The sequence below is a fragment of the Babylonia areolata genome, chromosome 1, assembly GCF_041734735.1.
Source record: "Babylonia areolata isolate BAREFJ2019XMU chromosome 1, ASM4173473v1, whole genome shotgun sequence".
Taxonomy (NCBI): Eukaryota; Metazoa; Mollusca; class Gastropoda; order Neogastropoda; family Buccinidae; genus Babylonia; species Babylonia areolata.
This window is the reverse complement of record NC_134876.1, coordinates 45,064,228-45,078,130: the sequence shown is the minus strand read 5'-3', so window position 1 is coordinate 45,078,130 and position 13,903 is coordinate 45,064,228. Positions and strand designations below refer to the sequence as shown.

The 13,903-nt window shown below is 41.2% G+C and overlaps 2 protein-coding genes across 2 annotated transcripts in view; one reads left to right on the top strand and one right to left on the bottom strand.

The window, feature by feature from the left end:
• The window catches only part of LOC143283386 (splicing factor 1-like), a 40,110-nt gene extending 35,604 nt beyond the window's left edge, over positions 1-4,506 (bottom strand). Inside the window, exon 1 of the mRNA XM_076589600.1 lies at positions 4,363-4,506. Coding sequence (XP_076445715.1) covers positions 4,363-4,408 — 46 coding nt within the window. The 5' untranslated portion in view covers positions 4,409-4,506. The remainder of the gene's footprint in view (positions 1-4,362) is intronic.
• Positions 4,507-6,784: 2,278 nt separating this feature from the next.
• Positions 6,785-13,694, top strand: LOC143283378 (histone H3.3A). Its single transcript, XM_076589587.1, has 3 exons — positions 6,785-6,909; positions 11,478-11,759; positions 13,075-13,694. The coding sequence occupies exons 2-3, from the start codon at positions 11,478-11,480 to the stop codon at positions 13,201-13,203; spliced, it is 411 nt and encodes a 136-aa protein (XP_076445702.1). The 5' UTR covers positions 6,785-6,909; the 3' UTR covers positions 13,204-13,694.
• The last annotated feature ends 209 nt before the right edge of the window (positions 13,695-13,903 follow it).

The following is a 13,903-nucleotide window of genomic DNA, read 5'->3' as shown; positions in this document are numbered from 1 at the left end:
AAAGCGAAAGTGAGAACATGCCATGTTCTGCTGCTATTAATTGCTCCAGAAAACCTTTGATGGAAGAGAGAGAGAGAAAGAGAGAGTTCTAAAGGAATATCATCTCATCGGAAAAAGAATGATCTTTTATGTTTGATCATTCATTTCTACAATGTCATTGCATAGTGAAAGAAAATGTTTTCTTCTTCTTATTGTGTATAATGTGCGTGTGTGTGTGCGTGCGTCTGTCTGTGTCTGTGTGTGTGTGTCTGCATAATGCCATGTTTTGTGTGCATATTTGTGCTCTATGTTCAAGCAAATATGTGTATGCAGGGATGCACTTACAATTTCTTGAGCTAATGTTTTCTTCATAATTCTTTGCCACTTTCAGAATTCCTCACAAACAACCTGAATGAATGAAACAATGGCGTGTGAAGATGTGGAGACAGAGAGAGACACAGAGACAGAGACAGAGAGAAAGAGAGAGAGAGAGAGACAGAATCACTGACTGTAGAATAATACGACTGGTTGCACTCATGTTTCATGGAAAAGAGAAATGAGAAAAGCAAAGGCACTTAAAAAATGTGATATTCTCTGTATTTTAATTAGAGAGTGAGAGAGAGAGAGAAAGAGAGAGAGAGTGTGTGTGTGTGTGTGTGTGTGTGTGTGTGCATGTGCGTGCATGTGCATGCTCTCAATGATAGCTACGTGGAAAGACTTGTGTGCTTCTTGCATACATTTTAAAGATATTTCACCACTATTTCTATGCATGGTATGATACTGATAATTTGATATTCAGTCCACACCATTCTTCCCCTGCCTCCTTTCTCCCCTAACTCTTTATTTCTATCTCTCCCTATATATACATATGTGTATATATATATATATATATATATATATAGAGAGAGAGAGAGAGAGAGAGAGAGAGAGAGAGAGAGAAAGAGATGAATTTTTAATTCTTTTGAAGCGTTTAACGTTTTCATGGAATGTGTGTGTATGATAGTTTGTGTGTCTGAACTTAAGTCAAGATTTGTGTGTTTTAATTGCATTCTTTTTACGTTTATTCGAGTTTATGGTAACTATCATGTATTTACTCTGATGTACAGTCTACACCCCTTCTCTCCCTTTCTATATGTCTACTATTGTGTGTTTACTCTGATGTACAATCCACATCCCTTCTCTCCCTTTTTGGGTGTTTGTGTTAATGGGATGGCGAATTTTATACTTCGAGTAAATGTTGAAGTTAGAGTATGGGTTTCTTACGTGTCCATGTTAGTGTGTGTGTGTGTGTGGGGGGAGGGGGTGGGGGGGGGATAACATCCAGCTGCCACACTGAGAAAGAAGCGGCGCCACCATGAACATAGAGATAGTGATGGTCATAAATCCATCTTTGGCTGCCTTTTACAAGGTGGTCAGTCCTTTGTTTCCACCTCAGCAAGTTCGAAGGCAGAAACACACACATACACACACACACAGTCAGAGGCGGTTTTGAGGCTGCCATGATGAAAGAGATAAGGGTAGTCACAAACAGGCCTGGAATGAGGTCACCACCACACAGACACACATTTACTGCACCGTCAGCGCACAACCTCCGGGCTAAACAACATAGCAGCTGCATGGCTTCAGTTGCGTGGCGACAGGTTTTGTCCACCAATATACCCCGTGTTCAGCCAACATGTATAGTCCTTGACAACTCTTCAAATGGCGTGCGACTGTGTGGCTCAGCACAGGCAAGCGTTACTTTGTGTGTACATGCTCGTGATTTAATGGATTTCATATACCTTAATGTTACGCGTGTTGTGAGCGGGTGCAGGCATACAAGCATCCATGCATGTGTGTGTGTGCGCGCATGGGTGTGTGTGTGTGTGTGTGTGTGTGTGTATTTTACTAAGAGATATGATTTATTTGCTGGATGTTTTTATTTGTTTACATTGTTGCACAATACCGTATTGTTAACACGCTCGCGCACACGCGCGTGTGTGTATGTATATGTGGGTGTGTGAGCATTTTACATTTAAATATGATTTTTTTTTCCTTATTTCTTTAACACTGCTGAACAATACCTTGTCTTAGCATGTGTTGGGGGGTTAAATATTTTTACTTGCTGGATATTTTCTATTTGTATACATTCTTGTACAATACTTGTCTTAATGTCCATGCAGGTGTGTATGCATGTGTGTTTGTGAGGCGGGGGTGGGTGGGGGGGGGGTTAGTCTATTGTCAGTTACTGTGAGTTCTTATCTGACTTGTTTTAGTGTATTTTATGGTGCATATGTGCATTTTTATGTTGGTGTCTACAACGAGCCTGTGATTGCACACGTTAATTTCCATGTGGATTAATAGTGTTTTAGAATTGAACTGAATTGAATGGCAGCTGGTAAGTCAACAAAGAACTTAGGCTGAGAACAGAGGGCATTCTTATTTGGATGACCAAAGGAGGGGGGTGGGGGCGGGGGGTAATTGTAAATTGGTGCAGAAGTGAGGAAAATGCAGCTTTCCGGGCTGTACCATGGATTGTCTTGGATTAGGATGAAGGATACCCACCCATGTCAACACGCCGTTGCTATCTTGTGCAACATCATGGTTTTTGTAACCCTGCGACTCTGATGAATTCCAGCTCTAGACCAGAGAAACTGCCCAACTTATCCAGATATGTTTTGGGAATATCCACCGTTAGCGAAAGTTTGTCCAACGGTTTATGGTGCCAATGTTCATTTTTATGTTGGTGTCTACAACAAACCTGTGATTGCACATGTTAACCCATTTATGCCCAAATTTTATTTTTTCACAAAATTTGTGCTAAACAATTGGTTTTTGTCTTTTGAACATATCTAGGAATTATTTTGACAAAAAGTTAGTAAAATTTGATTTTGAGCATAAAATGTAACCGTCCCTTTTTAGGGACAGTCGGATCAAGTGGGATGGGGTTTTTCAATGTTTTTACACATTAAAAACATGAGCCTTTTCCTTCTCAGTTTGTCTTTTATTGTTCTGAAATGAACTTAAATTACATCAGTAACAAACAACAGTTCAAAAAGTTAACTTGTTGACATGATTGTATCCCTTCTCTCTCTCCCCACCCACCCACAAACACACACATACATTCTCACCTGATTCATCAAATAAGCACACAACTATCATAAAACATTTTTTGCAGCTTGTCCACAGCAAAATTTAAAATAAGTCTTAAATGAAATATTCTATATGGTTATAACATGTACATTAAAAAAAAAAAAAAATGAAGATAATAAAGAAAGAAAGAAACAAAAAATTATTTCGGCTCTTTCAGAATGTAGGTAACTCCAAAGTGTCTACACCATGTGAAACAAATCAATGCACTTGTCAAGCACTCCAACTTTGCATTTCTTGCATTTGCGATACACTTTCTTTCCACAGAAGCCACATGTCAGTTGAATTTTCCACAGCAGAATGATGTGGTTGATCCTGTCATAGCGTACCTCTAAAGGCACATGTTTGCTTACAGTGAACATGGATTCTCTTGGGCGGCCAACAGAAGATGCCTGTGATAGTTGTGCAAGGTAGACCCTGGCTATGGAACGCCTGATGGCCAGTACATACATTTAGGGGCTTGTTCTCAGCTGCTGGTGTTGCCCTGTATGGGGCACTGGCATCAACACACACACACACACACACATAGATACACACACACACATACACACACAAGATAGAGGTACAGTTTGTGGTAAAACCATAGCAAAAATGTCCATTTTGTCAGGGATTCACCAGTCAGTCTTCAGAACTCCCTGGTGAAATCGGCTTCAGTTTGAAGATAATGTTGAACAAATTTATTACATTTTAATTTCAAGATGGGGTTATGATCGTAACATGGCTTTTAAATTGTCGGAAGAACCATGTGCTGAGTGGTGGTGACCACTGCCTACCGCATTTTCATCACCTCTCCGTTCATGTTGTCAATGTAAACCGGAACATGACTGCATGCGGATTATTTATAGTAACGGCTATGGCAGCGCCCTTTAAACCGGAAGACGGCCTATCGTGAAGTTGTGCAACGACAGTTCGCACCACCGACGACGCATGCGCAAAATATCGGTCATGGCCAGTCGCGTGGATCACACTGACGAAGGCTACGTCGTGTGTAACCCAATGTGTCCTTCCTCTCTCCTTCACCCACTTGACACATTCAATCAATAATAACAACAAATAAATTATATGGCGCGAAGCCTCAACAAAATACGAAAAAAAAGAGAAACAATGTTCTATCTTAACCCAAGCAATGACAGAAAATTAATCAGCACGCTCAGCAACAACAACAGCAGCACAGAATATTTAGCCGCCAGATGAACTGATCAAGGGTTAAGACCTGAGATTCTGTTAATCAACGATTAATGTGTGACTGCTTACTGTCTAATCCTGATGGTCGTTTGAATCCTTGTGGAGTTCCAAACATGGTAAGGCGTCAAAAACAAAACCGAACTCTTCTAGCAATTTTCGTTGGGAACTTCGGGCATCGGACAAGCCAAAGGAAGTGACGATATTGTTGCATTGTGGGATTGATTTGATGTCATGACTGCCGAGCCTCCGATTGGGCCGGGAGGAAAAAACCGAAAGAGCTGTAAGGACAGCTGTGCTAAACAATGGTTGCTGAGAACCGTCAAAACCGATGTCAAACGAATCGTAACCATACGTTGGGGGTGGTAGGACCTGTATTTTTCGACCTGTCTGTATCAAGCACAGCAAGCCAGGTCTTTCGTGAATGGACGAATCCTGTCCAATGAGCACCCGTTTCGAAAGCAGTCCGGTTGTCTCCATCACAGGGCTAAATGGCGACAGAAAAGCCTTCAGCGGTCCAAATTGTATCCAGTAGGATATCAGTTATACTCAGAGAATCAGGAGCATGACCAAAATAAAGGGGGTTCTCCACTGTTCGTCCTGTAACAAAAACAACGAGGAACTGACGCGTGCGCGTTTTATTAGTATATAACAAGATACGAACATAAATCGAAATTGAATCACAGTTCATAAAGATACGGTAGAAATTAGCCTCAGTGATACATGCAAGTGCATATAAAAAAACAAAAACAAAAAAAACTTGTGCATACTCACTGTGCAGTGCACACCGACCGGCTGACACACACACACACACCGTCAGTCGTCCGGACACACAAACTCCGGCTCTCTCTGAGCCGTCTCTCTCAGTCTCTCTCTCTCTACTGAGTCTCTCGTCTCCGACTCCCACTCTCCACTCTCTCTCTATCACACACACACACACACACACGTTTGCCGGAACAGAAGCCGCCGGCATATTACATGTGGATGGGGCCGCTCAGTGGTGACTGACTAGATCTTCACTGCTGTGACCGGGGCATCTACATTCAGTTACGCACGGCACAGATGCAAACTTCTCAACTTGCGGTGACCCGTGACTCCATGCTAGGTCCAGGGTGAGAGAGCTCCTCAGTCTTCGCTGATGACTGTGTGCTTGCAGCATACACCCATGAGGACATGCAGTTCATTATGGACGGACAGGTTCTCAACCTCACTCCTGCAGGCGCTTTGGACTCACCATCAGCCTCAGCAAGACCAAGTCCATGTACCAACCAGCTACTGCTCACAGAATGCCAGTGCCTCCCCCCCACCTGCAATCAAAATCGATGACACAGAATTCAAGTCAGTCGACTGACAACTGAAGTTTTCACTACCCGTCAGGCTGGCAGCACCCTAAAGTTCAGCAACGGAGCCCTTGATGCAGAAGTGACGTGACGCCGTGTGCATCACCAAGGCCAGCTCAGCCGCCTTTGGCAGACTGGACTCAACAACAGGCTATGGAACAACAAAGGCATCAGGCTCAGCACTGAAATAACTGAACTTGAAACCTACAGAGCTGTTGTGCTGCCCACCTTGTTGTACTGCTGCCGGTGAAACATGGAGACGACGTATCGCGCGGCCGTCACATTCAACAACTTGAGCAGTCACCAGACGGATGCCTACGAAAGATCCTCGGCATAAAGTGGCAAGACAGGGTTTCCGCCAACCTCCAGGTCCCGTAGAGCCGGAGGAGCGGCCGGCCTGCCCAGCATCGAAAGCCTGCTGATCCAGTGCCAGCTATGCTGTGGGACAGGACACACTTGTCCGCATGACAGACAGCAGGATCCCGAAGAGGCCCGTTTGTATGGCCAGCTGAAGGAAGGCCACCGCGAACTTGGAAGACCCTGCAAGTGCTTCAAGGACACCTTGAAGGCAAACCTGAAAACCTGTGACATAGACATCACTTCCTGGGAAACTAGTGCCCTTGACTGCTCTCACTGGAGGATGCCGGCTGTGCTCTAGTGGCATAAAGAAGCCTGCCTGCATATTCATCCGTCGGAGACTCCATCATCATGAATATAGGTCGCTGTGTTGACTTTATTTATCATATTGCTAACTTGGGGTGGGTAATAATACCCTTCTATTTTTGGTAGGGAAAAAAACGTAGTGTCGAGTGATTGTAAGCAGACAACATGATATGTATACCAGCCTACTGTTGTGTAGGAAATGAAGAGGTATTCATAAGTTGTTTTAATAGACCGAGAGTTCCACTGTAATAGGTTTAATCCGTCTTTGTCCGCCATGTTACAGTCTTTGTCTGACGTATTCATAGTTCTTGGTTTTAACTCAGTGGATGACATTAATATTTCACATTCAGACGATGCAGCCATGAAATTTTCTTTGACCAATAAAAATTGTCAAAAAGTAACCAATGACCTAATCGTTTACAAACTAATGTGTCCAACCAAAAAAGAGAAAAATTATCCAATGGCTTAGAAGAGATTGTATCCAATGAAACTCTAGTTGTGTGTTACGTCATTTACGGAAATATTCATGACCACAGTGCGTTGCGAATTTTGCGGCAATTTGTGAACAGAGGACGGTGAGATATTAAACAGGAAATCTTAATAAAAGTAACTAAGGGTAAGTAAGGTGTTATTTGATAGCAGAAATCATTACAATTAATTTGATTATCTTGTTTCGTGTATATTCGAAATTTCTCCGTCTCCTCGCTTTCAAGGTTTATTTTCACTTATTTCAGAGAGAAAATTTTTTTTGAAATTCAGTGGAAAGAAACCCGGATACGCAGGTATAGAATTTTCATATTTTTTACAAATTGTCAAAAGTACAGACCTTGAAACAGATTATTGCTGATACACGAAATCAGTTTTATAGGGTTGTAAATTAGTAAATAATCGAAACCACGTAGGTCGGAAGGCACTTCAGTAAACAAAATTGCGCGCGAGGTATTTCAATTTGGGATGACCACGAGGACGTAAAATCAAAAAAAGATCACACTTTTTACACATACTTCACACATTCGCAAAGCAGTTCCCTGTCACTTTGTTCTGGTTATGTAAAGACGATTGTTTCAAAGGTAAACGGTAGCATAAGCAGTTGGTAGTGAATTAATGTATTTGAGGTGGTGGTGGTTGTAGCAGTATTTTTGAGTAAATACGGGCATAGTGAAACATATAGACAGTATTGAAAATGTTCAACGAAGATTTACTAAAAGAATCATTGGCTTTGCTGATATGGACTATGAAAATAGGTTGCAAGCACTTCAGTTTCCCAGTTTAGAATATAGAAGACTGCGTGGTGATTATTAGAGATGTATAAAATGACTCGTGGATTATATGACAGCAGAACTATAAACTCTTTGTTTACATGGATTGAGAACAGTGCCACAGGAGGCCATTCCTACAAACTATTAAAAGTTTCAGTAAAAACTTCCAGATTTGCACATTTCTTTACTAACAGAGTAACAAATGTTTGGAATAATTTGTCACAAGACATTGTTTCCGCAGGAACCGTGAATACATTTAAAAATTATCTTGATATTCATTTAAAAAATTTTAAATACAAAACTCATTTACATATTTATTGATTCTTCAAGCATTGTGCACTTGATGTTGAAAAATGCACCAGACATATGGGGACTCTTTTTCTTCCCCACTTCAAGTGGGCAAAAGGCCTTGTCAGGCCTGCACGCCTTGATATTGATAGGATATGATAAAGCTGAATCGGTAAATGTAGCTTTTTGTTGTTGTTGGGCAGGGTACACAAGTACACTTGTGTAAGAAACTTTGTTTTATTCATAATTAAAAAAAAAAATCCTTTTAAGATGGTGTTGGTGGGGCCAAGAGATTTTTGAATGTGTTAGTATTTTGTGCAAGTTAAACTTCGGTTGGTAGTGCATTCCATGTTTGTGCAATTCAATTAGCCAATGAATTTTTTCTATGTTGGTGTTGCAGTGTTCTGAACAAATTTTCTTTACTAAGTTACTTATAATTTATATCATAGTATGACATTCTGAAGATGTCTTGCATTTACATCATTTGTTATTTAATATCTTGTACGTTTCAATCAAAGCGCCTGTTACTCTTCTACCCTTTGGTGAGTGTAGATTTAAGTATGTAAGTCTTTGTTAACTCATATTCTTGCATTCTTTTAATAATTTTGTTGCTCTTCTTTGAACCCTTTCTATTGCTACAGATTGTGTCTCTTAAGGTATGGGTGTCACACAGTATTACCATATTCTACATGCGATCTAACTAATGCTTTGTATAGATTGAGAAATATATCTTTAAGTAATTGAAGGTTATCTTAACCAGTCATTTGATTGGCTTTATTTATAAGGATAGTTTGTCAAACATTATTCCTAGGTATGCAGATAATCAGATCAAGTACTGGAACTTCTGTAGAAGTCCTTTCTACTTGTGCATGTACATAGGGATATCTTATGGGTATTTTGTTGTATTCATTTCAAAGTAATACGCATATTGGAGGGGGGGTATGTGTTGGGGGGGGGGGGGGGTGCGGCAAAGAGAGAAATGATGGCACACAGTTTTCGGCTTTTTATTATTTGAGGGACCTCTAGGTCTGACCTTCTAGCTAATTTTCCCACTTTTTTTTGTTCCCACTTTTTTTTGATGATGGTTTTATGTGTCTATTGTGTGGGGCCTCCAAACTTCTATTCTTTCCCACCTTATGGTTTTAAAAAAATTTTTTCTTTTAAAATTTTATTTAAGTCTTATTTCATTTTCTTTCCATTTACACCCATTCATGCACAGTTCTTTGTCTTGCTGTCTGATTTGCTAAATGAACATTGTCTAAAAGAATGGGTTTTTAAAAAAAAATCCATTTTTTTAATCCATTTTAAAAATATTCATTCATTTCATTTTATTAAAAAAAAAAAAAAAAAAAAAAAAAAAAATCTAAAGCAAAGCGTGTTGGGTTACACTGCTGGTCAGGCATCTGCTTAGCAGATATGGTGTGTAGCGTATATGGATTTGTCCGAATGCAGTGACGCCTCCTTGATCTACTGATAATGATACAGTCTAAGACAACTATTTGTTGCTGTAATAAATATCGTTATTGTTATTATTATTATCAGTTATATCATTAATATTATTAGTCGTTATCATTAACATTATGGTCGCGTGCGGCGGCCTGTTTATATTATTGCGGCTGCCACTCCTTCCCATTCAGCTCAGTGGTACCGCCCCACTTTGAAGTGTTTTTAACGCTTGCATTTCACAATTTAACGTCTGCTTCCACCATTTCCTAATACCTTAATATCCATTTCAAAGAACCAGTCAGCTATTTCTGGCTATTTCCTTGCAATTTCTTCTCTTTGCGCACTACTGCCGACCAAGTTTACACATGTACTCACAAAATCCTAAAATCAAGCAAGTTGTAGGACTTGAACTTTGACACAGTTTAAAATAGTTTTATTTGATTTGATATGTTGAATGTGCATTACCAGTGGTGGGAGAACTTAAGAAAGCGTACGGGTACAGATCAGAACGCCAGCTTTGAAAGGAATCTGCAATTAGACCATCAGGCATTTTGATGTATTTGTGAACGAAGCTGCAGTTACTGAGTGCTATCAAAAGGGTGGGGGAGGGGGTGGACAGGGCGTTGGTCAGGAAGACAACGTTGTGGCTGGCGTAGGGGCTGACCAAGATGTGGGCTGCTGCTGTTTACAAGGCTTCTGCTTCGGCTCTGTAATTTGTGGAGTTCAGGCTGGTAACGAGGCAGATCATCTCTGCCTACTGGATACTGAATATAGACTCCTGCCTCTCCGTTCTGAATGGCATCTGCCACAGAGCCGTTGGTGTAGACATGAGTCCAGAACTCTTTGGGGAACTGGGTGTGGAGGTGTTCACGGGTGAGGAACTTTCTTTCAGGGCCGCTTTGGGAATCTGGGGCCAACACCAGGGATGCTGCACAGGATGAGGGGAAGGGTTCCTTCACTCCCGGCAGGGATGGCAAGATGCCAGGGTATCACTTTGGGGGCATAGTCAAGGTTATCTTGATGTTGCCATTCTAGGATCCTGCTCTGGTGTACGAAGCTCCCTCTCTTCAGCCGTCCTTTTGTTGGCTGGGACAGTGTCCTTCATTGGGTTGCCTTGCAACCTCTTGAACTTGGCACCCTGGGTCAAGAGTTTGGCGTCTGCGATCCTCGAGGGGCTGCAGTTCTGTGATGGTTATGTGGTTAAATGAAGTTGCATCTCGGTCATAGTCTGCTTGGTGGATTAAGCTATGGAGTGCAAGGATGCCTCTCCGGTGCGGTATAAACAGACCACCAGTAAGAGACTGGACCTTATGTAAGACTTACAGCCTCTGGTAGCAGTAGTCTGTCTTGCAGGTAGGCCCAAGTGTTTGTATGCCTTGTAGGTAAAATGTATGTTTGGTGTCATATACTGTACCATGTCAAACTGATGCAAACAAGGCCTATCGGTTTGCTCTGTTTGGCCAAATTTTGCGTGGCTAACAGTGAAAAGACGCCCCGTCTTGTCGGGTCCGCTCTTAGCCAGTCGAACACCTCTAAAAGCTATAAGCGCTGAATCATTCCTTTGGCTAAGGCTCTCCACGCCATCTTGTCAGGTTTTCGCACGGTCTCGTCGTACGCTTTTTTTGGCTATTAAGCATATTGATTTGGCCTTATTTTGCTGCATGCGGCTTGTCTGTATATTATTCTTACATTCTGTGTACTCGTTTCGACTCGGCCCCCTCGATTCGTTCGTTTTTTTTTTTTCTACCTCTAAGTCGATAATGTCTTTCCTTTCTCTGATGGGGATCAGATTTTTGCTGGGTGCCTACGCGCGGGTACCATGCCTCGTATGCCATCCTACGAAGGCAGGGATCATGATGCTGGGAACGAGACTCGGCAAGAGGGCTCTGATGTGGCTCAGAGTCCAAATGTTCCTATCAAATTTAAAATGCTTCTACTAAATTTCCTGATTGTTCAGGACTACAAACACTTGACAGGGGTTGGCATCTCTGTAGTAAGAAAATGATCATTCTCATCACTTTATTGGTTGTCTGTCACCAGTGTACACCTCTGGTATTGTATGTAGTGTAATTATGTATACTATGTATTATATATTGATGCATACATTCTTCTGACGGAGATCCCTGCAGGTATTCACCATTTCAGTTTTAGTAGCTGAAATGTCTTGATAATTTTCTATTTATTGGTTCAGATGGCACGTACAAAACAGACTGCACGTAAATCCACTGGTGGGAAGGCACCACGAAAACAGCTGGCAACCAAAGCAGCTCGCAAAAGTGCCCCATCGACTGGTGGAGTAAAGAAGCCCCACAGGTATAGGCCAGGAACTGTGGCTCTTCGTGAGATCAGAAGGTACCAGAAGTCAACAGAGCTGCTGATCCGTAAGCTGCCCTTTCAGCGTTTGGTTCGTGAAATTGCCCAGGACTTCAAAACAGATCTGCGTTTTCAGAGTGCTGCCATTGGTGCTCTTCAGGTATGTGACACAAACTCCTCCTATTTATCACATAATTTTCTTTCCAGTCACTTTGAAGTGATCAATAAATTGTGACTAAGTTCATTACCAGGCTACCCTTGTATACTGCCTGAAGTTAAATTCAGTTGTACAGACTTGGTTGGAGGAACTGTATGCTGTAATTAATTTCCATCAAGCATTATCTTCAGTCTTCCATTACTGGCTTTGTTCCAAGCATGCACACACCATATGCTGTGCTCCCTCTTGGTGCATATGTAGCCACATTGATATACTGATCTGCTTGTTGGAAGTCTTAGTACGTATTTTAATTACACATACTTAACCATGACCCACTGGTGCAGGGGATTTCCTTTGAAGGTTAGTTTTTGACAAAGTTTTTGAATTAAATCTTATTTGAAACATTTTGAATAGCACTTGATTTTGGGGGGTATTAAGACTGCATGTACCCCTGAGATTTTAAGATTCAAGATAAGCTTTGTAAATTTACGGAAATATGTGTGTGAGGGGTTTGTTTAGTTTTCGGCAGATAGGCGATCACTCCATGGCATGTATTGATGGCACTATGACAGACGGAACACGCGTTCACACACACACACACACACACACACATAGGTGTGTGCGATATCTCCAAGTCAGTACATTTCATGATCGCTGATGTCTGTTCTCTCATGGCTGTATTTCGGGGTTTTCCACCTTTCTGTACCTCTGTGTGCATGCATGTTTGCGTAGCAGTGAGTTGAAGGGAACTGGATGTGTGCACTCAGTGTGCTTGCAAACTCTTAGTCTTAAAGAGAATTAAGCACTGGCTCACTCACACCCTCTCACACAGAATGTGGGAGTGCTCACGCACCCAGAGTTAAGAACACGGGCATACACATTCTTTTTCTTTCTCTTTCGTACACATGTGAGAGTGCTCTGATTCATTAAAAGATTTATCTATTTCAGTCCTGGAAAGCCCAAATATCCTTTAAATACAAAGTTTTTAGAAGTTGCTTCCCAGATGAAGAGAAGAAAAACTTTGGCGTAACATTCATCCTCACCTCTGAATTATTTGTTCATTAGCAGATATAAGCTAAATTACTTATTTCACAGCATTCACTTAATCTTTTATAGAATTATTTTCGGATCAAAGCAGTTTTAAGATGCAGAGGTCTCCCAGGTATGGATGGTCGAAGAGTAAATAATTTTGGACATAACTCTTGTTGAATTAACAGTGGATGAATTATATCAGGAAGTAGGATTTAAGTAATGTGAAGTTAACTGTTGTAAACAAATTCTGACACTAAAGAAGCTGTTTTATGTTTGAAATGTGCAGGAGGCCAGTGAAGCTTACCTGGTGGGACTGTTTGAAGACACCAACCTGTGTGCCATTCATGCCAAGCGTGTCACCATCATGCCCAAAGACATTCAGCTTGCTCGTCGTATTCGTGGAGAACGTGCATAATGTTTTTGTTTTTTTTATGGTAATTCATCACTGATAATTATGTTCATCCTCAACAGTGCACCTTTGTTCCATCTATGAATTTTGTGCATGGCACACCTGAAGAGAATTTTAAGTTGAAAACTTTTAGAAATGGTGTTGCTGAAAACTTTTGGAAACAGTGTTAGAGGAATTGTTTTCGCTGTGCATTTTATTTTGTCTTGAACATTGCTTTCAGCATTATTTCTTTCAGTGAAAGTGTTGTTAGTTTGGTTGGAAAACAAGAATGGTAATATAAGGATAGTGACTTGATCAGGAAAGTTTTCAGTTTGAAGTCTTGCGATTTTATTGTAAAAGATGTGAACTGTGAAGACATGTGGTTTGCCATTTTAAGCATTTTCTTTTATTACTTTTATTGGGGAAATCAACTTTTACAGGCAGCAATAGAATTCAGCTAATACTGAGAAAACTGATGTGGGGGGTGGGGTTGATATTTAATAAATGGGTAAATTTCAGTGCTGTATGCTGTGTTTCATTGGACAAATGCGTGAGGAAAGGGCTGAGTGGATTGACTTGACAATCATTGAATAGGGAGTGTGTGCAGGCCTGCTTTCGTGGGGGACTGCATCACTTGCATAGCGAGAAATAGGTCATATGTCATGGGCAGCCCACCACAGTAACAGGGTTTGCAATGCCTTTCTTTGGGCAACTTTTTGGCAGAGCG